The 23,544-nt window shown below is 37.9% G+C and overlaps 3 protein-coding genes across 5 annotated transcripts in view; 2 read left to right on the top strand and 1 right to left on the bottom strand.

The window, feature by feature from the left end:
* LOC6563969 (histone acetyltransferase KAT6A) overlaps positions 1 to 13,421 on the bottom strand; it is a 32,605-nt gene extending 19,184 nt beyond the window's left edge. Inside the window, exons 1-2 of one of the 3 annotated variants that reach the window (XM_001990491.2) lie at positions 13,232 to 13,421; positions 11,313 to 11,993 (exon numbers count right to left, since the gene is read on the bottom strand). In XM_001990491.2, coding sequence (XP_001990527.2) covers positions 11,313 to 11,744 — 432 coding nt within the window. In that variant the 5' untranslated portion in view covers positions 11,745 to 11,993; positions 13,232 to 13,421. Of the gene's footprint in view, positions 1 to 11,312; positions 11,994 to 12,520; positions 12,537 to 13,231 lie in introns of those variants that run through there. The other 2 variants (XM_032737705.1, XM_032737704.2) reach the window with 2 other exon arrangements.
* Positions 13,422 to 13,656: 235 nt separating this feature from the next.
* On the top strand, positions 13,657 to 16,259 carry LOC6564009 (BUD13 homolog). The gene is made up of 2 exons (XM_001990492.3): positions 13,657 to 14,965; positions 15,605 to 16,259. The coding sequence occupies exons 1-2, from the start codon at positions 13,691 to 13,693 to the stop codon at positions 16,118 to 16,120; spliced, it is 1,791 nt and encodes a 596-aa protein (XP_001990528.1). The 5' UTR covers positions 13,657 to 13,690; the 3' UTR covers positions 16,121 to 16,259.
* A 348-nt stretch (positions 16,260 to 16,607) lies between these two features.
* The window catches only part of LOC6564011 (protein CREBRF homolog), a 28,294-nt gene continuing 21,357 nt past the window's right edge, over positions 16,608 to 23,544 (top strand). The window contains exons 1-2 of the mRNA XM_032737079.2: positions 16,608 to 16,673; positions 23,382 to 23,462. The gene's annotated coding sequence lies outside the window, so the exon portion shown is untranslated. The remainder of the gene's footprint in view (positions 16,674 to 23,381; positions 23,463 to 23,544) is intronic.

Genomic DNA, 23,544 nt, shown 5'->3' with positions numbered 1-23,544 from the left:
GCAATAAACAAGCCACAAGTGTGGCACGTTTAATACAATATTCAAGTGCTCGAAATATGGTTGCACTTGAGGCAAACAACAAAATAAGTAAAAAAAAAAAAGTCGAAAGACTATTTTATTGCTGTTATCAAAACGACTTTTCGATTTGAACAGCTGTTAAATGGTGATCCGGGGAGGAGGAGGAAGTGAATACTTGGATACTTACGTAGAGAGTACTTCCGGCTTGCGGGGAGAGTGGGGAGGGAGGTGGAGGCTTTGGGAAGCGTTAAATCTGATTAACATACAATAACACTTAAAAGAGCAGCCAAATTGAATGAAAATGGCAAACGACAAGCGGCGGCGAGGCGGAGAAATAGTAGTTGGATTTGATTGCATCATGTTTCAGTTATGTTTTCTTGCCACGCTCGTTGAATTTGAGCCATTGTCGTCGTCATCGTTCGTCATAAATGCGGCTCAAATTGTTATATTAGCGCTGCTTAGCGAGTGTCCATGGTACCGTCCGTCGGCATTCTGTTTAATTCTTTTTGTGCAATTTTTGTTTAGTTTTTGGCTTTGTATTCGCCACTTAACAAGTCGACTTGAACTTGTTCAGCTACGGGAATAGGCTAACTGACTGACTGACTGACTGACTGACGGATTGACTGACTGACTGACTGACTGACTGACTGACTGACTGACTGACTGACTGACTGACTGACTGACTGACTGACTGACTGACTCACTGTCTGACTGACGGACTGACTGACTGACTGACATTATGACAGCAATAACAATAACAATAAAAATAACAACCGCAAAACACAGTTAAACAGCTGCGGTGCCTTGGCCCATTTAATTGTGTTCCGTAGGCATAACAATTAAATAAAGATTCGCTGCATTTGATAGTAACAGATGAGATGAGCTGCTGGCTGCCACAGTAAGACTTCTCTGAAATATGAAATAACTCCGTTAAATTGCACCACCATCAAAGCGATAATAACTCTTAACAATAAAACGTGTTTCATCGACTCAGATTATATTTGGTTTGTCTACCATCATAATTGTAATGGCATTAAGTTGTATTAAATAGATAACGGTTGCTTATTTAATATTATCTCAATTATAGATTTCAGTTGACAACAGTTCACAAATTGTCAACATTCAATTGTCAGCTAGTTAAATACCCCTTTATCCATAAAATGCGTATACAATGAGTATAATAAAGCTCTTTTTGATTGGGGCTGCCAGTTGCCAATTGGCAGTTCTGCGAGGCCTGCAGAAAATGAGCATTTAATACGCATAATGCGTATAAAATGGGTAAGCAATTATTGCAATTCCCACAATCTTTAGCTCAATCATGCGATTTTGAATGAAAGACAAAACAAAATGATTGAATGTTTACTCAAGCCAATGGGCCATCGACTAATTTGGTATACTTCAATTATTACTCAACCGTCTCGCTTCTGTATTTCTCACGTCTTTTATTTTTTCTAGAGAAATGAGCTCACCGAATAACACATAACAATAAATTCCCATTACCAACCATTCTGTGTGGATGGATGAGCCAGGCAGCCATTTAAAGAAGTCATCGGCAGTTGGGGAGAAATGGTAACAAAATGAAAGGCCTCCTACGGCGAACCGAACACAATAATCGCAAACTTTGCGCACATATTGAATAAAAAAAGAAACAAACACACACACAATATTTAACAATTGACCGTCATATAATCTAATTTGATTTTCTTGAATTCGTGTTGCCTTAGCCGCCTTAGCAACGCGCTATAAATGAAATCAAAATTCAAATAACAATTGAATGCCCTGCTATAATATATATAATAGGGATTTGTGGGGATTTATGTACATTTATCTAGAGGCGGAAATCAATAGACAAAGCAAATTATGGAACGGAAGGGGTGGTGTGGTGGCAACTAAAACGAGGCAAAAATGCTGCAGTCTAATGTCTGCTGCTGCTGCTGCTGTTGCTGTGCTGTTGCCGCTGGCAAAATGAAAAGTAAAAGTCAAATAGAGCGCAACAAATGCAAAAAGTGGCCAGACAGGCGATAGACAACAACAACTACGCCAACTACAACTACAACTAATACAACAATAAAAATAACTACACAATGTTGCCACAACAACAACAACAACAACAACCGCAAACGTAAGGCCTGTAAAAACCGGCTAGAGAGGGAGAAAAAAAATAAAAATACAACTTAAGAAAACCAAATGTGGGAGATCTTTGGGTGCGCCGAAACTTTTATGCCCTTGCAAAGCGTGCTAGCAATAATGAGAAGCAAAATTACAATTTTTGAATAACATTGAAGCAAAGAGTCTGAAACTGAAAAGAATCAAGTATCAAGTATCAAGAATCAAGCACTTATAAATGTGCATAAAAAATATAGATACTTCAAGCCCGCTTGACGACAGACGAATACTTTGTTTTCAACATGTTAGCGAAAGTGTAATTATATAATAATAATCATGTTGGGCGGTGTAATCGAAACTTGTTGCTATTGAAAACAAAAGTGTGTCTTTACAAATTATTGCAATTCATTTGAATTTGGTAGTTTATTGTTTGATGATATCTTTTTATAATTTACATATATTTCTTCCTGGCTCCAGGTCAAGATCACCAAACAATAATCAACTAAACGATGGGTTAGTTTAAGTTCACTTTTATTTTTGATTAAGATATGAATTTGGAACTTTAAGATTACCGACTTGAAAAATTATTTGATATCATTCGGGTTTACTTATTTTTTTCGTAGCTATGCTTTAAATATATTTGAATTTTGATAATTATTTTAGTGGCGAATATGCCGAATTGTAAAATAATAAATAGGTGATAGAAATTTTGTTGTTTGTTGATTTTTTTTAATGAGAAGTGTGAAAATTGTAGATCAATCAATATTCTCTGTCAATATACCTAATTAGGAAACAGTGTAAAAGTACTAACCAGAGAACACAGAGACAAACACACTCGCTTAACACCTTATTGAAGTGTGAATTGGTTTCCCAACTGTTGTCGTCACGCATAGATCTTAGGCTAGTTATACGCGCACATAAATGATACATATCTGCATATATTCTATATTCTACCAAGGAATACACAAATAACATTCGGCTAAGGCCAACATTTCATTGAATAAAAAAAATGTTGTAAATGCATTCAATGCATATTTGAGTTAAAATACGGTTTTTTGTCTAGAAACGCCACTCTGACCCAGTTGATTGACTCAATTATTTCAGATTGTGTACAGCGGCGATCAGAAATATATGATCGGTGTCAAATAAAATTGCAATCTGAATAATATACACAATAAGAAGAAAAAACTATTAAAATGAGTTAAAAAGCTGCGTCATGCTTTTGAAGTATTTCATTATTTGCATTAAACAACTTTCACTTCGCATCATCAAATCGCACAGGCAGCACATTAATGAATTTACACTTAACGCTTATGTTTCAATTCGATTTTCACCACGAATAATAGCAAAAATAACAACCATAAACGGAACAATCACAATGGTGACAATTGTAAAAGGTCTTCTTTTTTTTTGGAGCAGTGTATAAGTTACGTTTGGTCTATTCAAGCCTATGCGGGCCAACAAAGTCAAGTAACCAGCGGACTGAGAAACGGGCCACAAAATGTCAGCTGGTGAATGGACGGACAGACAAACAACATGTACGTGAGAAAAAGACTCATTCATTAAAAAAACGAAAAAGTCTCGAGTTGACAACAGCAAATACAACAATATGGTAATAGCTTGTTGCAGTGCCAAGAAAATATCAATTACAAAACCACTTAAGCCATTAAGAATCTCGACTATAAGTTACTGCTTACTTTTGCATTTTATTTAGAATACGGGGTAATAAGTCTGATTGCGTTATCAACATTTCGTACATTCTAGAATGTCAACAGTATATAAAGATTCGAGACTCTAGGAATTCCCCCTGGGAATTTCGTATTTTTTTTCCATGACAATATTTTAAGAAATGTATGCGATGATTATATTAAAATTTGATTAATGTATTTTATTTAGAATTTGAACAGTATATAAAGTATGTCACCTGCATTCTGCATGTTCAAGAAATTCTGGAAATTGTATTAATGTATTTTATTTTTTATAAGTTATTAAAGTTGAATTAGAAATTAAAAGTCTTTATAATTTTAAATTAATTTCATATATTTCAATTCCTTGTTTCAGGTTCCTTGCCACCTGTTATAAATAGTATATAGTATGAGGACTAGTAATATCAGCTGTGGTATCAGATTAAGTAGCAATATGCAATAATTCTAGCAGCTCTTGTTCTTTCAGCTATTGCTACAACTACAGAGGACAATTGAAATTATTTGCTCTTGCTACTGCTATTGCTCTAGCAAATAACAGGACACAGTGGAGCGAAAGTGTATTAATATTTGTCTGTTCAATTTCGAAGTATTAGCAATAGCAGAGCAGTATTTCTATTGCTCCAGCTGCTTTGGATATACTTTTGGAGCAAAAAGGAAATCTAAATATTGAACGTTATTTCACAATTTGTAGACATTAGCCGATAAGCCGCTAAAATTCGCCAACAACAGCCGACAGTTCTTAAGCCTAGACACCAGATTTGAAATTAAGTTAATAAGAATGGATTATCTCTCGTTGAATACCACCTGGTAGGTTGTTTGGTAAGTCACAAAATTCTTTAAAAAAAAACAAAAACAAAAACACATTATACCCTCTACTCCAACTATGGGATTATGCACAGCAACCCCCTTTTTTAAGCAAAGACTAAAAACAAACATCTTTTACCGACGGTTGATCGGCTGTGTTGCTAATAACAGCGTGGAAAATGGGTTGCAAATATGCTGAATGACATTCGCAGGTAAATAAAAGAAAATTGCAAAATAATAATCATAATAATAATGTGCGAAAAGCCTAAAAGCGTGTGGCAAATATATGCGTTGGATGAGCACATTTGTTGTTGCTTTGTTGCGTCTATTTTGTTATCAAAAGTAAACAAAAGCAAACGAATTGAAATTGGAACGAAAACTTTATAATAAAGAAATCGACCATTAAATAACAACAATACGATGACAATGCGTGTGATTGGGTGTTTCATTGTGTGTGTGTGAATGAGAGTGTTATAGACAGGCCTCCGCATAGAGACTGGTGGCCAGTCAGACTCAGTTTGCTAAATCCACACCTCCCCATCCCCCTCACTCGAACAAAGTCGGTCCAAGAGGCACGTACGCTGTCCGTGTTTACAAACCTCCCTGCTAAATAATATATATACCCATGTGTGTGTGTGTGTGTGTGTGTGCGTAACTTGGATAATGCTCATGTGCGTGCAAATGCTGGGTCGGATCGGTATTAATGCGTTGGCCTCGCCTGGATTCGCTTTACGCTTCTGTTTGTGCCACCTAATTGAAAGCGTTCAAATCGCTTTCATGGGCCAAGACCCCCACAACTCCTCTGCCCCACCCCTTCAGCACTTAGTACACTCCTGCCTCCTGGTGGGGGGTGGGGGTTAAAATATCTTTTTGTTTTCATTACATTTTGTTTTTTTTTTGGTTTCTTTGTTTGCGTAGTTTCCTGGACATATTTTACAGTTCCTGGGCGCGTGTCGGTTTATTGTGTTCGTTTTTATTGTTGCCGCCAGCTTTAATTGGACACGGCAAGTTTCGGTTAAAGGTAAAATTCGACTGACTGACGGGGGGAGGTGATTATTTCTTGCTGCTGTTGATTGATTAGCATTGCTAACAGACTCTCACATTGAATCTGATAACAACAACGACATAAAGAAGTTTGTTGTTGTTTGCAAGCAATTTGGAAATCAAATTAGAAAACGGTACTCACTGAATAACAAAAGTCTACACAACAAATGGTATTTGTTCAGAAGAAACGCGGCTACAGCTGAAAGAATGTCAAATCAAGATTCTATATAAATAATGCCAGACTCTTGTGATATCAGCGAGCAAGCACAATGTCTAAAAGAACTAAGCTAAAGATTACAAAACTGATCTGTTTTCATTGTTTTGTTTCGATTTTTAAACTATTAACTATTTGTTCTCTTAATATCATTGAGAAATAGTTGTATTTATTGCAAACTAAATATCGAGTCTATTCACTAATGGCAATTATCACTTTTTTCATTTAAATTTTCTAATCTTTATCACCATTTCACACATACATTTATCTATTGTGTGTTTTGTTTAGATTTCACAACTTAATGTCAAAGCAAACAATACCTTAAAAAGCCATTTGAAACTATAACTCACTAGAAAGTTGCACGAACAATAATGCCATACGCAAGTTGTATAATTGTATCTATAAAATATATGACATTGTCAAGCTTTAAAGAAAAGAACTACATTTGAAAAGACTATTATTTACCTAAATTTCTTTGCAAATGGTATGCCTATGTTAAATAGAATTATTAATCAGTTAATAAGTCCAGTATATAATATTTTTTCTGAGTGTATTTAACTTCCGGCAAAATAAAACATATATTAATTTGATTAACTTGATTAGCTATTGATCAAAGCGACGCTTATTCACTCAGAAAAAAAGTCGACCTGTATTTTAGAAAATCGCCAAGATTAACTCAGCTTATTGTTCAGAAAGTGTTTTTCTAAAACAGTAAATAAAAGCATTTCCTATATTTCGAAAATATTTGCAAAAAAGAACATTTTTCTAGCTGTCAGCTATCTTTTTTCTGAGTGTTGGCGAATGCCCAAAATTTAATAGACTAACAGATATTGATACTGAAATGCAGGCTTATCTAGTTGAAAGATTAGACAACACAAAACTCCAGGCGCTTAATCAAAGCATTAAGTATATACACAAAAAAATACATATATATATATATATATATGTTATATGTATGTATAATAATATTCCAGAAAGATTACTCATTAAATAAATTAGACATAGGGAAAATATATAACAAGATAAGAAATATCACTTTAAAATTACACTTAAAATACACTTGCAGTTTATGGCAGTTTTGAGTTTAGTTCGATTGTACCTATGATTTAGTAGCTATCTAGAATTGTATAAAAATTATTGAACTTGTTTTGATTATAATTTATCACACAATTGGTGAGCTTGACAAAGATGTGTTCAAAAATTAAAAAAGCCAATTTAAATTGTAATGATGATAAAATATTGTTAAATAAGGCAAGGCATATCATAATATCTTGGAAAATAAAAATTGTTATCGCTACTTTGTGTTGATTTTATTATGTTTATATGGAATTTAAGAGACACGTGTTCTTAACTGTCATATATATTGGTCACTTTCACAAATGATCACGCGCCCACCTCTACCGGCAAGTCAAACAATAAACAATAAACAAAAAACCGCGAACTGTTTACCAAATAATTTCATTTTTCTTTTCTTTTCAAACTAAATTGGATTAAGCGATAAGAGACTGTTGGCTGATAACAAAAGCGAGCTTACTTGACCTTTTTCCGGTAAACCCGACCCATTAACAATGACCCACAAAACCCCGAGCTGCATTTGCAGCGAGTGTGAAATATACAAAGACAGAGACAGATTATATTCAATAAAGTATAGAATAGTCTATATAGAAAATAAATAGTGAAATTTGTTTGCCGGCACAGCTGATAGCATTGATGAGGTATTTTTTGATTGTTCGATTGAATGGTCAGCATTGTCCATTGTCCATTGAGCAGTTTACACATAGTTTATGCAATTAGTTTGTTGAAATATGGCAGCAATTAGCTAAACTATTAACTATTAACTGAACATAGATTTCACAAAATCCATAAAAACCCGTTATCGTCAATTTCCGGGAGCAATTAAGTCCGTCAATAGGTTTGCCTCGCTTAATTGTCATAACTATTAAAACGTTTATGCGACAGTTGTCAGCAAATAGACAACAAAATACACATTGTGTATACGTTGCACGTACAAGCGATGCAACGTTGCATTATTCTCCCTCTATTTTTTTTTTTTTTTTTAGGTGAGAGTGTATAGAAAGTGGATAGCGAAAGTTAACAAAATCTAGAATAAGACTGAACATGGGCAACATATTATTGATGAGAGACCGATCTGCTATTTTAGCTTTTAATCAGTGAGCTTGACGACTAGTATATAACCTGAAACAGCTATTAAATATATTCTAGTTTTATGGCCAATATTAAATATATTCTTGTTTTATTGCCAAATTTCCATTTAACATGCTTTGCACACTCGCAGATGGAAGTGCTCTCATTTCATACGGCAGGCACATATACTGAAGAGTAAACAACAAACTAAGGCAGCGCATATATTTATTCTCAAGCCCGAACTGAAATCACCGGCAAGTGACATATATATATACATATGTATACGTAGATATCGGGGTGCTGCAGAGCACACACACACATGCGCACATCTATACAGATAATGTATGCCTGCAAAGAGATGAATATGAGAATAGATTTTGGATCATAGCTAGGAGGCTTCTCATCCGAATTTAGCGAAATTTATGCAGTTCATCAATAATAATTCAATGTATATTTTATAGAAATTAAAAGCCTCTAAGCTAGAACAAATGTGGCTTTCATTGCTATCGATAATTGATAAGAATCGATCTTCGCGAAACGCAGGCAGTTATCGCTTAAATGAAATAAACTTGATCTTGATATCTATAGCTTTATAGTCTAGAAATGGCTAGACCGATATGGCTATATCCACGCGGCTTTTGATCCTGATCAGAAATATATATAAATACCTTATGGGTTCGGATATGCTTCCCACTGCCTGTTACATACTTTTGCACAAAATCATGTTGGCCATTTTACCATTTTTAATTGGAAATGTTCAGCGAATAACAAATACCGGTACCAAACCGTTCAATTCAAGTTATTTAAACGGAAGCGAATAACGAGGAAAAATATATGGTAACCATTTCCTAATTTTTAGTGGAATCTTTGCACTGTACCGGAAACACAATTGGTAAAATGGATTTTGACTTAAATAACAATTTTTTTTTTCACAATTTTCTTATTATATTAAACTTTGGATTAAAACCCATTTTTTTTTTTGCTAAATATTCATTTTTTATTAGATTAGATTTTGCATTTAATAATATTTATTATTTACGTATTATATATATTTTTTATTATAATCTGTTAACGGAGTTTCGCCGCTTTAATTAGCTGCCTTTAAGCAGGCACGCTTTAAAATATGGCTTTGAAGATCACCAACATCTGTAGCGCCATCATCTTGAGTTCTACCTTGAACATAATCATTAGTTTAAAGTCAACGGCGGTACTCGAAATGCTAATGAATTTGTAACGTCTAATCGCATTCAGTTCAGTTGAACTTATTTCGTTTATTTTACACACACACACACATCAAATAAACATTATGCGACTAATAACAAATAATGAAAATAATTACAAGCCAAATGGTATAGCGAAGTAAAGGCATCGACTTAAGGTCAAACAATTTTTCATGCAACACCTTGAGCAGCGACCAACACACACACACACACACACACACCTTATAAAAATCCAATCCACACACATTCGACACACGCACATACGAGGTGGTTCCCAGTCATTTCAGCAATGCGGGTCTCTCAAGGAGTGTGTGTGTGAAGGGGGGTTTCCTCTGAGGGTAACCGGTTTTTTGTGCCCACCAAAAGCACTCGACGCTTTATTGGTAATGAGTATGAAAAATTGTTGCCGCTAACTCAGCCTGGTCGCAAGCCATATACCATGCCATTTACTATAATATATTTTAATATTGAGGGTACGCCTCAAGAACTGGCCACTAACTAAAAATCCCCGTTGTACACAGATAAAAACATATACCAAAACTTGCAATTGCAATTGCAACTGAAAAGAAGAAAAAAACATATATTTAAAAATTGCCCTTAATTTTCATATAATTTTAAACAGAGTTTTGCATACTTCTTCAGATAACGACAAGTTAAACAATTTCACATTTGTTTTTCACATTTTTTGCAGTGTAGTTTCATTTTAATTGAACGGAAAGTAAAGCTGACTTGACCTCATGTACCTTAACGTTTTTTCCATTTCTTTGCTGTTGACCACTTCTAAGTTGAGCAGAGGGGAGGGGCACAACAAAAGCTTAAGTTGCGCTGTGCGTGTTTATGCCACACATACTAATATACGAGGGGTTGGCTGGGGCAGACTGTTGACTGCCTGGCACGCGATGTGGCCCTAAAGTTAAGAATAACAAATAGGCTAAGAAATCAGGTGAAGTAAACTAAAAAACAAAAAAAAAAAAAATAGTCCAACAAATGGGCCGAAATACCTTGGAAACTAAAAGTCGGCATTTAAAAAGAATTTTCTTAAAAATTTTAGACATTTGCGAATAGAAAACCGATTTTACTCTGTGACTCGTTGTTGGTTTTAATTTGAATTGAATTTAGTTTGAACGGAAATAATTAAGAGTTGATTTAACCCTAATTGCAATGCATGTTGCTATTATGTATTTATATGAAAAATGATATCATTGCGATTGCGATATCGCATATCATTCAATTAACGGCTCAAAGTCAACATCATTATCTGCCGCATGCTGAAAACTGAAGTACAACATGTGAGTGAAATGAAAGACATGTTAATTTAATTTAGTTACCAACACATTTCGAATAAATGAATTGACGGACACAAAACACAAAGAGGCGAACAACAACAATACAAAAGACTGCTGGCACTCGGCCAAAAAGAAGAGAAAGAAAGAAAGAGAAAGAAGAGGAGGAAGAGGAAGAAGAAAGAAGAAAGAAAAAGGCACGTCAAGTCAGTCAGTCAAATCCCCTCATCCAGCCGTCGCTCGTATGTTGAGTACGTTCCTTGGTTCGTGCCGCGTCAGTCAGTCACAATGTGCGGCAAATAAATCACATTAAATATTAAACAGAGCAGAGCAGAGCAGAATGGCGCCTCAGTGCGAGCGAGAGGCAACAACAACAACAGCAACATAAAAATAATAGCCAGAGAATCAAAATGCAGTGCAGGCACAAAAAAATATACAAAACAAAAACAAACAAACACGAACACCACGAAATACCACGCGGCAAGTTGTTGTTGCTCTTAAAGCATAGCCAGCTACGAGTCTAAAAATTTAATTTCAAATGCACTTGAGTCGAGTTCTGAGTTGAGAATTTCAAGAGCTTTGAGCGGAATGACAAATTTGCCTTCTATTTGCTTAAGCGCTATTGAGTGAGAACTGCAAAAGCTGATATGCGCAGCAGTAGCCTGCGCCTGCTTAAAGCTCAGCTTTAAAAAGCACTCACGCACAACAGCTAATTGTAAATTGAGACAGAAAGAAAGAGAGAGAGAGAATTGTTATTGCTGTTGCTACTTACATTGAGCGTCCAAATGATCATCTCCTCTAACACAATGTCCATGCTGCTGTGTGCTCCACTCAGAGCATATTCCACAGGATTATCACTTTTGCGCTGTTGTTGTTGTTTTTCTTGCTGTTGCTGTTCTTGTTGATGTTGTTTTTGTGCTATTTTCGCTTTTTCGCCTGTTGTCGTCTTTTGGCGTTGGCGGATTTGCGCAGTCGCAAATTGAGTTTGTGCCTTCTGATTGGCTGTCTCAGCGCTCTCATCGAACAGTTTGAGTAATTCCATGTCGCCTTTGCCACAGCAGCGACACAAGCGTTGCACATCAATTGTTGGCACTCCTTGGCATTCTTCACTCTGCACGTCCTTATCAATTTGATCAGCTGTGTTGCTGTTATCGTTGTTATTGTTGTTGTTGCTCTTGCAACTTCGTCGCTTGTTGGCACTCATTTCTTTTGATTTGTTGCTGTTGCTGTTTGATTGTGGATCTTTCACTTTTTGCGTTATCGACGATGCTATAAAATTATTATAATTTTTCTTTAGCACAATCTTTCACTCACATTAACATTGAACGGCGCGCGCTCGGTTTTTATTTTTTCGTTTTGTTTTAATTTTTTGTATTTTATTATTTTCTCCCTGAGACGATCGTTGTTGTTATGCTTTCGTTTTGACCACGACAGAGGCGAAGGAGAAGAATACCTAAAAGCAGAACGGAGAGCAATGATAAACAGACATCCATCTATATGCAAACAAATATATATACTAAAAATTCTAGAGTGTTGGTGTGTGCGTGTGTGTGAGCTGGGACAAGTTTTTGGTTAGTAGGCCAACGGCCGCAATATTTGGGTCTCAACTCGATCTCGTCTGCTTTTTATAGGCTCAGGCCGAAAACAAAAAAGAAGTCGCACTTCTGCTGCACGAGGGAGGCAGATGGAGAGAGGGAGACGGCGAGAGCCACACTTGCTGCTATTCTAATTATAGCAAATGGCACTCTTTTTATTTTATGGCAGCATCGCGTGCGCCAAAAACTAAATAAAATTTGGCAATTAAATCACAAAAATATAAACGTTTACTAAGTTCTGCAGCGCAATTTTAACAATTGTGCCCTCGACAACAATCATTAATTCCACTTTAAATAAATAGAGACGCACACACTCTGTGACACACAGGCGCCAAGTTAAATTGACGAAATTAAAATCAACAACAATAATAAAAACACAACGCACACAATTGCGACAAAAAAAACTCGAGAAGGTGATTTGATTTTCTTTTGTCGGCGCACGAGTTTTTTTTTGTGACACTTTCTTATTGCGGCACGAACTGCATGCGACGCGTTATGCTTTCAAACTGAGCAGGCTAAACAGAAAATCCAAGTAGATCCCAACTCAATTGCTGCACGTCTCGAGCGCTCTCTCTCTCTCTCTCTATCTCTCTTTCGTACTCACTCTCATTTTCATATGTTCTCTCTATGAGATAGCGAGAGCGAGAGAGAGCGCGCGCACATATGTTTCTGCGACAGAGAGAGCGAGAGCGCGGAAGTCGTTCCATAAATTCCATTTAAAAACACTGATTTTGAAACTGCACTCGATGCAAAATAATTTTAAATCATAGAATTAAAAAAATTAATAAAAAGAAAACATTTTTGGTGCTACACGCCCAATTGCAATGGCTCTTCCCTCTTTTAATTTGCCATTTCGACTCTCTGTTTTTGTTTGTGTCCGCTTTGTTCTTCAAATTCTTAGCTGTCGTCCGGCGTTTTGCTCGTCTCTTCGCTTGCAGTGACAGCGGCAGAAAAAAGACCATAAATCTCGAGTAGAACAAGTACCGTATGCAAAAATTCGAATGCAGCTCTGGGTGTGTCTTGTTCTATGTGGCTTTAGCGATGTAACGCTGTTTACATTGATATTGTGATTTTCTTTCTCTTTCGTTTTACTTACATTTCGCGGACATAATATCAACGCCACCGCCTTAGCGGCGACGTGCAAAATGACACGCCGCTGCAACAATAGCGGTTTTCTTTATTATCCTACACAGGTCATGTAAATGTGTCGCAGTCAGTCGTTACAGCGTCAAACCAGTTTACTAATCGCGTATTGCAATATTTTTAATTTTTAAATGGTTAGTTTAAAGCGGCGCAGCAAATGTAATAAGATATTTGTAAAAATGTGACCGGGTGTTGCACACGTCAAAATCCAAAACACGCAGCCAACTTCAAGTCTGTGCGGCGTCCGCGCTGCTAACTCTGCGCAAATGCAATGCGCTACTCATAAAATACTTACAATAGTAGTAGAAATATCGCATGATATGCGGAACTATCGATAGGCAACTGCTGTCAGCTGTTTATAAAATTTGGCGTGCAGAAAACAAAAAAAATAGAAAACGGCGCATTTATTGCAATGTCGATGCAAAATGCCAAATTAATCAATCAAAAGGAGTATCTGAAGAAATATCTCTCCGGCGACAAAGAGAAGAAGAAGAAGAAGGAAAAAAAGCAGAAAAAGAAAGCCGACGCCAAGGTGAAAATAATTGACGACGATGCTTGCGACGCGAACACGGAGGAAATGGACGAGGATCTGTTGCTGGGCGGCGAGGATGCGCCGCAAATTGTGGGCGAATACATCGAGGAGAATGCGAACGCGATGCGCTGCAAGTGGCGCAATATTGCTGTGAAAGATGAGCCCAAAACGGAACAAAACGAGGCAAATGACGGGCGCATCAAGGAGGAGCCCAGGGACGATGAGCAGGCGGATTTGTGGGGCGTTAAAGTCAAACAGGAGCGAGGAGCGAGAAACAGCCCGCTCGCCATACGAATCAAGCAGGAGAAGCGCAGCAGTTCCAGGGAGCCAACTCCATGGGAGCAGCAGCAGTCGCCCAGGCGGAGAAAGAGACGGGATTCGGATGTGAGTCCGATGAGGAAACGTCGCAATTCAGATCAGAGTCCACCGAGAAGACAACGTGATCAGAGTCTGCCGAGGAGACACAAATCGCCATCTATAAAACGGCGTGATTCGGATCAGAGTCCACCGAGGAGACATCCCAATGCAGATCAATCTCCGCCCAGAAGAAGAAAACACTCAGATCAGAGTCCACCAAGAAGACGTCCCGCAGCAAATCAAACTCCACCTCGGCGCCGAGCTGACTCCGATCAGAGTCCAGCCAGAAGGCGACGGGACTCCGATCAAAGTCCACCGAGGAGACCCCAAACATCGCCTCGAAATAGACGCAACTCGGATCAGAGTCCACCCAGGTGGCGAGTACAATCTCCGGGCCGAAAAAGAAGTGCTGCGGATCAGAGTCCATCAAGGAGACACAAATCGCCGTCTATAAAAAGACGTGATGCGGATCAGAGTCCACCAAGGAGACGTCCGATTACCAGCACCGATCAATCGCCGCCCCGAAGGAGAAGGGATTCGCCGCCGCCCCGTATGACTAGAAAGGAGGAGAAACGCACTTTATCCTCGCCGCCGGCACAGCGTGAGCGCAAGAGTCGCTGGGCCAGGACGACGCCAAGTCGAACACCATCGCCTCCGCCGACGCACAAGCCGAAGACGCAATCGATGCGCACCCTGGATGGCAAAAAGGCAGGACTCCAGGATGCCAAATCCCTGAAGACCGAATCTGATTCGCGACGACGCGATGAACTCCGAATGTTTGAGCAGATGTCCAGCGAGGTGAGTGAAGTGACTGACTGATTGATTGATTGATAATCTGAAATAATTAACTGACTAACTGAGTGATGAATAGTTGACTATCTGGTAACTGATTGATGGATTGACTGATTTGACTCACTGACTGACTAATTGACTATGTTATTGATTAGTTACTGACTGGTTATATCATTGATTGACTGACCAACTGCCTAACTATCGGACTATTGATTGATTGATTGATTGACTGACAAATTGACTCATTAACTGACTGGCTTAATGATGGCTAAATGACTATCTGATTGATTGGCGACTGATTCACCAACTTTTTGATTGATTTGCAATGAGCCAGACTGCCTTGTAGATGGTTGACTAAATGAGTGCTATCCGATTAATTGATTGATGGACTGACCAATTAACTTACTGACGGGCTGGTGAATGGTTGAGTAAGTGATTGATTGTCGACTGATTGATTTACTCTTTTATTGCTTGACTCACTGATTGACTGACGACCTGTGGATGGTTGACTAAATGATTGATTGACTAAATTAAGGTTGTCTGATTGATTGACAAATTTGAAATGCTGACTATCTGATTGATTGACTAAAGAATCACTGCCAGATTAACTGACTGATTAATTGATTAATATGTGTATTTTTACAGGTGAGCGGTCGTCATGCCGAAGTTCAAATGCGTAGCACGGGAAGACGGGGTCGTCGGGCGCGCGAGGCTGCTGAGGAGGATCCCGCGGAGCAGCAGCGGAAGGCGGCGCACGAGGAGAAGAAAAAGGAGCTGTACGAGCGCTGGGGCAAGGGACTCAAGCAGCTGGAGGATCAACGAACGCGTCACGCGGAAATGGCACACGAGGCCGCCAAGCCGGTGGCTCGCTATGCCAACGATGAGGATCTGGATCGGCATTTGCGGGAACAGGAGCACGCGGACGATCCCATGCTGGAGTACATGCGACAGAAGCGCAAGAAGCGCGAACAGCAGTCCGATAACCCCGTGCTGCCCGTCTACGAGGGCAGCTATCCAGAGAATCGATATGCCATCCGGCCCGGTTATCGATGGGATGGCGTCGATCGTTCCAATGGCTACGAGCAGCGATGGTTCGACAAGCAGAACGAACGGCGGGCGGTGCAAGACGAGGCCTACAAGTACAGCGTGGAGGATATGTAAACATATCACTGTATTTAACACAAAATAAAATATATTTTTATAAAAAAAAAGTGCTATCGATAACTGTTTCAAATGGCGCGCCCAATGCGCTCCTTAACGTCACTGTAGAAACATAATTTCAATCAGTTTTATTTAAATTGGTAAATTGAGCAATAAAAAAAATTGTAATTCGAACTGAAAACAATAATATGTATTATGTGAGTTTTGATAAATAGATTTAGTAAAAAATGAAAAAAAAAAAAAAAACAGCTTGTTATCGATAATAATACTTAATTTTAAACTGGAGCCTGCGATGCCTTACAACACTGAACGTTGTGGTGCGCGCGCGCTAAATGCAACACTGTGTGTAGAATAGCAAGGCAAAGGCGAATAGTAAATAGCTAAATAGTCTTCAACTACACCTGCGTGCTGCACTGTGATTGCCTCAAAACTCTACGAAGAACAACAAAAAAAAAATCAAGCAAAACAAAACAAATAGACTACAATTTGTGTATTTCGTGATAGTTTGCAAGTATTGCAAGTAGTGCCAAGTGTGCCATATATTTGCAGCTAGGTAAGCACTCTTAAATACCGCATTAGTAAAAAGCATTATTCGTTCTATATATGTATATATATATATATACTATGTGGAAATTGCTTTGTTTGTGACGTTACACGTAGGATAGATAGAAAGAACAAAGCGTAACAATTTTGAGTGTGAGTGTGTGTGCGTGTAGTGTAACCCCGCCTCCGCCCCCGCTAATTAGAATGAAACGTTTGCCATTAGCGCAAACAAAGCAGAACAAAAAAAAAAAACGAATGAAACTAAACAAAAAAAAGGTGATCGAAAAACGTGTTGTGGCTTGCATTTTTTTACACATGCTACTGGTTGCATTGTTGTCTCTTCTTGTTGTTGTCTGCTGTGTTGGGCTCTGCTGCTGCTGCTACTGCTATTGCAACCTTCACCATGGCAACCAGTCGGTCAGTCAGTCGGCTGTAAACCTGTTATTTGTTGTTTTGTTGTGATTTCATTTGCTACACATTTTTTATGTTCGTGCAAATTGGCGCGAAAAGTTTGCCAGCTGCAAAATGTGTGCCACCATCAGCAGCATGCATGTGTGTGTGTGTGCATTTAAGTGCAAGTTACATGCTGCATGCTCCATCTCTCTATCTCGCTCGCTCGCTCGCTCACTGCGTGACACACTTCCGCACTGAGCGCATTCATTCATTGGCATTGGACCCTCCCCCTCTACTCTATGCGAGCGAATGAAATGGATAATTCTCACCTACATACATATTTGCATATTCTTGATCTTTGCCTTGAGCAGGAATAACTAACAGAGAGAGAGAGAGAGAGACGCGGGGAGTGAGCGCTTAAAAAGCTTTAATTTGCTGAGCGACGCTAATTGTTCTTTGTTGTTGCTGAACAGAGATAGAGCTGGAATTTCACTAGCGAGCTTTCACTCTCACAAGTAATTTTTAACAAAACATTTGCTGCTGCTGTGCATCTATATGCACTGCAAAATAATAATTTGCAGACAATTAGTTTGTATTTTCGCTCTAGTGGAGTGGAGCTTTTATTATAGCTGTGATCGACACATACTGATCCATTTACACGTGAGCCATCGCAAAATAAAGCTCCCTTTGCAGCTGCTGCTGCCTCCACAACGCAGGTCCAATCATCCCCCAGCATTAAAGTGTGTGTATGCGTGTGTGTGTGTCTGTATATGTGTGTAATTGTGATTTACTCATTCATATTACGCTTCGCTAAGTTGTGCGCTTTCCTGTGCTTGCGCCTTCCCCTGAAGCTCAAGCTTAACCTAAAACCTCAACCCTTGTCCTTCGCCACTTCGACTTCAATGTCGTATTCTTCTTCTTCTTGCCTTCATCTTCTCTTTTGCTTTTGCCTTGACAATTGGCGTTTTTAGGGTGCTTCCAAGGACCCAGTGACATTGTAATGGCTTAGAAATTTACACGAATCTCATGCTGTGTGTATGTGTGTGCTGTGTACTGTGTGCACCCCTTACATGATTTGGAACCCCGTGTGTCCACAGAATTGAGGGGTTGATTTGCTTTGGCAATGAGTAAAAAAATGCTGCGTGGCATTTCCTTTCAACAGCAAATACATCGTCCTCGGTTTTTTAAAGCGTTTTTTAATTCCTTTACAGCAAGTTATTCAAATGCCTTCTGTGCCACATAGTTTTCTGAATGGGAATTTCGTTACGCTTTTCAGTTACTCATTTAATGGGGTTGATCGTAATGGAATTTTGTTGAAAGTTGAATTCCACGAAACTCTGCCAATATTTCCAATAAGCTTTGATTTCTAGGAGCAAGTTGCCTTGGTAATTCCCCCCGCATTGATTATTTTTCCACACCGACGATGAAAAACTCCCTGCTAGGTTATTGAAAACAAAAGAATTTTCATAATTTCTTCCTGCTCGCCCATCTGTTTGCGCCCCTTTAGAACAATGGGCAAAATGGGTAAAAGCGCCCCCGGTGCCAAACTACTTTTCATGTGGTTCTCTCCCTAATTCAAGAAAAACACAGGGCAAAGCCTTGTAAATTTGAGGAACCAGTTCTGCTAATTTGTGCACACGTGCAAATCTCTACGTATGTAACTGGTCGAAGACAATGGACTCAATAGACAAAAGGATCCAGCTGCAACCGGTTGCCTAAGGCAAAAAGAAAAAGAAAAGAAAAAAATCAAAAAAAAAAAATTAAATAAAGGGAAAAGAAAAGTGCCAGGTTCAAAACGCCGATGGCCACTGACACTGCAAATTAATGTTAATTTTTGGTAGCAATATGTCAAAAAAAAAACTGTCTATTTCTTAAGACATTTTTTTTGGCTCATTTATCTTATAAATAATTGGAAGCTTGTTAGGACAATGGATTTGTTTCAAGCACTGAGTTCAAAGCATCAAGTGGTGTCGCCATGACTGGCAAAATGTGGGGAAAATCATTTGCAAAGCTGAGCTAAAGTTCAAAGTGCAAAAGGAACTAGATTTTAACTAGCTACGTTTATTAACTGAACTGTTGAACTGTTTTATTGCCCAACGATTTCATAGCAGATTAATTGCCAAGATTTCAGCAGAAAATTGACTATAATATTTATAGAGTTCTGGTCTAGCAAACTGCATATTTAATATTGACCTTGGGAATCTACTCATCTACTAAACTTGACCCATAAAAACTCATAAAACTTAATATATATATTTTGCAAGCCTTTCAAATGTTTTTGAAACGTTGATGCTAAAAATAAGTTAACTAATTACTAAGGAACTTTGCTTTAATCAAAGTGCAAATTTGCAGTTTGCACTTGAATATAAATTTTAATTAAAGATTCTCAGCGATCATTTAATTTAGAAACTCATCAAATTCATTCATTCGAAATCGTTTTCTAACCGTTTAAGTTCGAAATAAGTCAAGTCAAAACTAAAAAAACGGTGCTTTAATTAATTAATTAATGAAGTGAAAATTTGCAGTTTATTTTCGAGAAGTAATGTTAAATAATGATTCTTAGCGATCCTTTAATTTAACCAACATAGCACAACTCATTATGCGAAAACTCAAACGGTTTCACAATGGGGGTTCCAAGTCGACTTTTAGCATACCTCTTGGGTTTATTTTCTAATCTCAATTATGCACGCAGCGTAAAATCGATTGAGAAGAACCTCTCTCAATTCAATTGCTGCGATTTAAAACAGTTTATAAATCATCGACGTCATTTGCACACGGGGAAAATAACTCTTCAAGATGTGTGTGGAAAATGACTTAAGGAACTGTGTTAACTGTGTTAACTGTGGGTTGCCGCATGCAATCCTGTAATGGGATGTGTTGCCATCCACCCTTGGGCAAATCCATTTCAATTATTATTAAAATTTGTTATTTACATTTCTATTGAAATGAATTGCTTGCCCCGCTTCTTTAGGGAAAAGCGCACCTAAGTACTGTATACATTTTCACGTAAATCGGTGCTCGTGAAAAATTGGGAAAGCGTAAAAGTAACATAAAAATAAGCCGAAACAGGGTTGCCTTAACTTTATTGTCTTTGCCATTGTCTCGCGGCTCACTCGCATTCTGCTTGGGAGATCCTCGGTTAGGGTTCGGTTCGTTGTAGGACAAAAGTTAATGTTTTTATGTGCAGCGCTTTTGTTCAGCAAACTGGAATTTCGAATTGGCATAAAGCGTTCCAGGTACAACAATAAAAATCATAATAATAATCCCAGTTCCCAAAAGATGCTTTCCAAGACTCTATCTGGGGCAGCGGGCTGTCTCTTATCCCATTGTTCGACACATGCGGCAGAAGCTCTACTCAGTGGGAATAAACAAGAACAATTGTCGACGAGCACAGTTCAATAGTCATCCAAGGGGGAAGTTGAGCAGGAAGAAGATGCCTCACGAAATTCTAGGAAATTAAATGTGTAATCAATAGTGCTTGTGTAACCACTAAAAACCAAATATTGATTGACTACGACTTTATTATATATTTAATAGTGCTTAATGAAGAAGTGTAAAGAGTCTTATTTGACTTTGTTAGAGGAAAGTTCGCTTGTTCAAATATTTTTTATCATTATTCAAATTTTAACATTTCGAAAAAAAATGCTTTATAGAAAATTGGTTTGTCAATTAGCAGAGATATTTGAAAATGCTTCTGCTCTTAGTGAATTCTATTCTATTTATCTGCAAATTGTTAATCGATTTTGGGATTAGAATCAACACAATACATTTTTTTCAAATTGAAAAAATAATCAAATATATTAATCACTATGTTTACAAACTGTTCAAAATCGATTGAACAACTTTCGATACCAGCAAAACACGAAAAGAGAAGGTAATTAAGTTGTCAAGGACATTTTTTATGAAACCAAGGATAGGGATACTTTAAATAATTGAACAAATGCATAATACGAGTATATTCGTAGCCAATTAAAATTGCTGATCAGATGAGTTGTCGCTGCTGTAAAACATAATTCAAGTTGTTAAACTAATTAATTTAATTAATCTACCAGAACTTGTAAGCCATTTACTCCCATTACCCACTCCACTTAATTTCCATATATATCCAATTTCCATTGTCATCAAAAAAACAAAAAAAAAAGGAGAAAACCATAGAAATGGCAAGTTTTACTGTACTTTGCTGTGACCCATTGGTTTCTTCTATTACTCCAGTAAAAGTGAGTAATAAATTCTGTAGTTATAAAAAAAGGAGTCCTGTTGTCAAGCACATGCAATTACTCTCTCTCTCTCTCTCTCTCTCTCAAACACACACACACAGTAAGAAGTTGGTCTTCGGGCGTTTTCCACCCCGCGAAGTTTGCTGGCCAAACACGTTAGTTAAATCGACTCAAAATAGAAGGAGGAAACACCAAAAGATTTCGCGATGCCATCAAAGAAGAACATTTTTGGGAAAAGCATTCAACAGTCTTTGCTATTTTGGGGTTAGTTTCGTCATTTGAGGGTTTCCCTTGCGTTCACCCTTACAGTGGGTATTCTTCTACGGTGACGGGTTCTGTGACGCATAGAATAAAGTATTTTTATGGCCAATTTAAGTTCATTATCAGTTGCGATAAAAATCGATGATAGTAGAGAGTTTATTGGTCGAGTTTTGATAAAAATAATGATAGATTTTAAAATCAATTTTTTTGTTTTGATTTTATTTAGTGTATTATTTTTTTGTGGTACATATTTCGTCCAAAAATTATGTTTCAAATGTTATATAATTCATCTTTTATAAAATATCAAAGTGGTATTTTTAATCAAAATCGTTTCAGCTTAGCCAACACATAATTAGAATATTACTAAATTATATGGAATCCAAAAATTAATTTAATTGTTGAGCGCAAACATTATTTATTAATTCATTCTGAACTATAATTATGTATAAGTATTTAAGGATATTTAATATTCGTCTTGGGGGTGGCTGAACAGTTTTCGTCCTGTTTTCGGTATTATCTCCGCGTCTTTTGCCAGGATACTCACACACAGGCGAACACAATAATACATTTCTCTCGACGGCTCTTTAGCCAGTTTAGTTGGGTGGTGCTTCAGCTACGCTGAGTTGGGCTGGTAGTGGTGGTGGTGGTGTTTGATGGCTGTGTTGTGTGCCACTTCGCCCCGCCGCCACCACCGTCATCGTCGTCGTCGTTAACAAATCCAACAGGAGAGCTTCTGGAGAGATTCTGGATTCTCGTTCATTCGTTCGCTCGTTCTCTGGTTCGCTCTCTTTCCCTTTTGGCGTGGCAAGGGACAAGGAAGGCATTCCGTCGCTCTGCACGCCGCCGACTGACACAGTTATCGAGTGCAATTCAGACAGGTCGGTTGTGTTTACTCCTCGCAGCGCTTCCGGTTCGCGTCGCGTATTTCGTTAGTCGTATGCCGGTTTCGGGTTGACGTGTTTCGTGTTTCGTCTTTCGGTCTTATTATCCTTTATTATGTTGTTGTTTTTTGATCCTTAGAGTTGTTGTTCAATCGCATAAATCGTCTTCGCTATTAGCTTTTTGTTCTACTCCTTCTTGCACACGGTTTATCTCGTTTGGCTTAATCGCCTTTAACTTGTCGGCCTTTCTTTGTTGTTCTCTTGTTTTCTGGTAAGTTGCAAGGTGTATGTCGCCATCTCTGCCTATTTTGGACCTCAGCTGACATTAACGCTCTAAGTGCCATTCATTAATTACTTGCCAGCTAATGGAAGATATATACACATATATATATATATGTATGTAGACATAGACCGATTGTCTGCGCTTTGTTGCAAGTGCATGTTCAGAAAGAGCAGCGATACGGTTTTAATATCGTATTTTATATTGTGTGGCACATGCAGTTTCTCTTTGTGTCTCGCCAGGGATTTGTTATATTTCAACAACTTCCGCATTGTCAAACATATAGAAAATATATAGCCGACTCGACTCGACTCGACTGCTGCTGCTGCTGCTGCTGCTGCTGTCGTCGCCCAAGTCAGTCGTCTGCAATCAATGAACCGAGCCACCACACAAGTTGTTAGCGTATATACATATCTCACTTGCATATGTACAATTAAAATATGCTATTAATTAAGATCCGACTTCTGCATACTCGTACCTATCTCCAATATGCATCTATATATTTAAATTTAGACTATATACAAGCATTATATGGCCATCTATTGCATCTTTTGTACTGTCCGGGTATAAATAATAATTTTCCTTATTTCTTTTTTCCAGCGTCTATAAAATGTATTTTTCATTTCATATTTTACACATTTCACATGCTAAACTTTATTTCTTGTTATTCTCTTGTTTGCTTTCAGACAACAAACTACATTTATACGTGTTCAACTCAGGGAAACTACATAAAAATGATGTTATTTCTGGTAGCTGTTACTCGAAAGGTGAGTCTTTATTTCATATGGCAAATATCATATTTTAAACGACAAGTTATTTTAGTCTTATCTGTACGCATTCTTATCTTGA

The sequence above is a fragment of the Drosophila grimshawi genome, unplaced genomic scaffold, assembly GCF_018153295.1.
Source record: "Drosophila grimshawi isolate 15287-2541.00 unplaced genomic scaffold, ASM1815329v1 contig_311, whole genome shotgun sequence".
In the NCBI taxonomy this organism is placed as follows: Eukaryota; Metazoa; Arthropoda; class Insecta; order Diptera; family Drosophilidae; genus Drosophila; species Drosophila grimshawi.
Note: the sequence above shows the minus strand (reverse complement) of the source record. Positions and strands in the feature narration are given on the sequence as shown.

Bases quoted from the DNA above. Each gene is read 5' to 3' on its own strand.
- LOC6564009 (XM_001990492.3), top strand. From the start codon at position 13,691: ATGTCGATGCAAAATGCCAAATTAATCAATCAAAAGGAGTATCTGAAG. The intron at 14,966-15,604 runs GTGAGTGAAGTG...GTATTTTTACAG, and splicing joins TTGAGCAGATGTCCAGCGAG to GTGAGCGGTCGTCATGCCGA.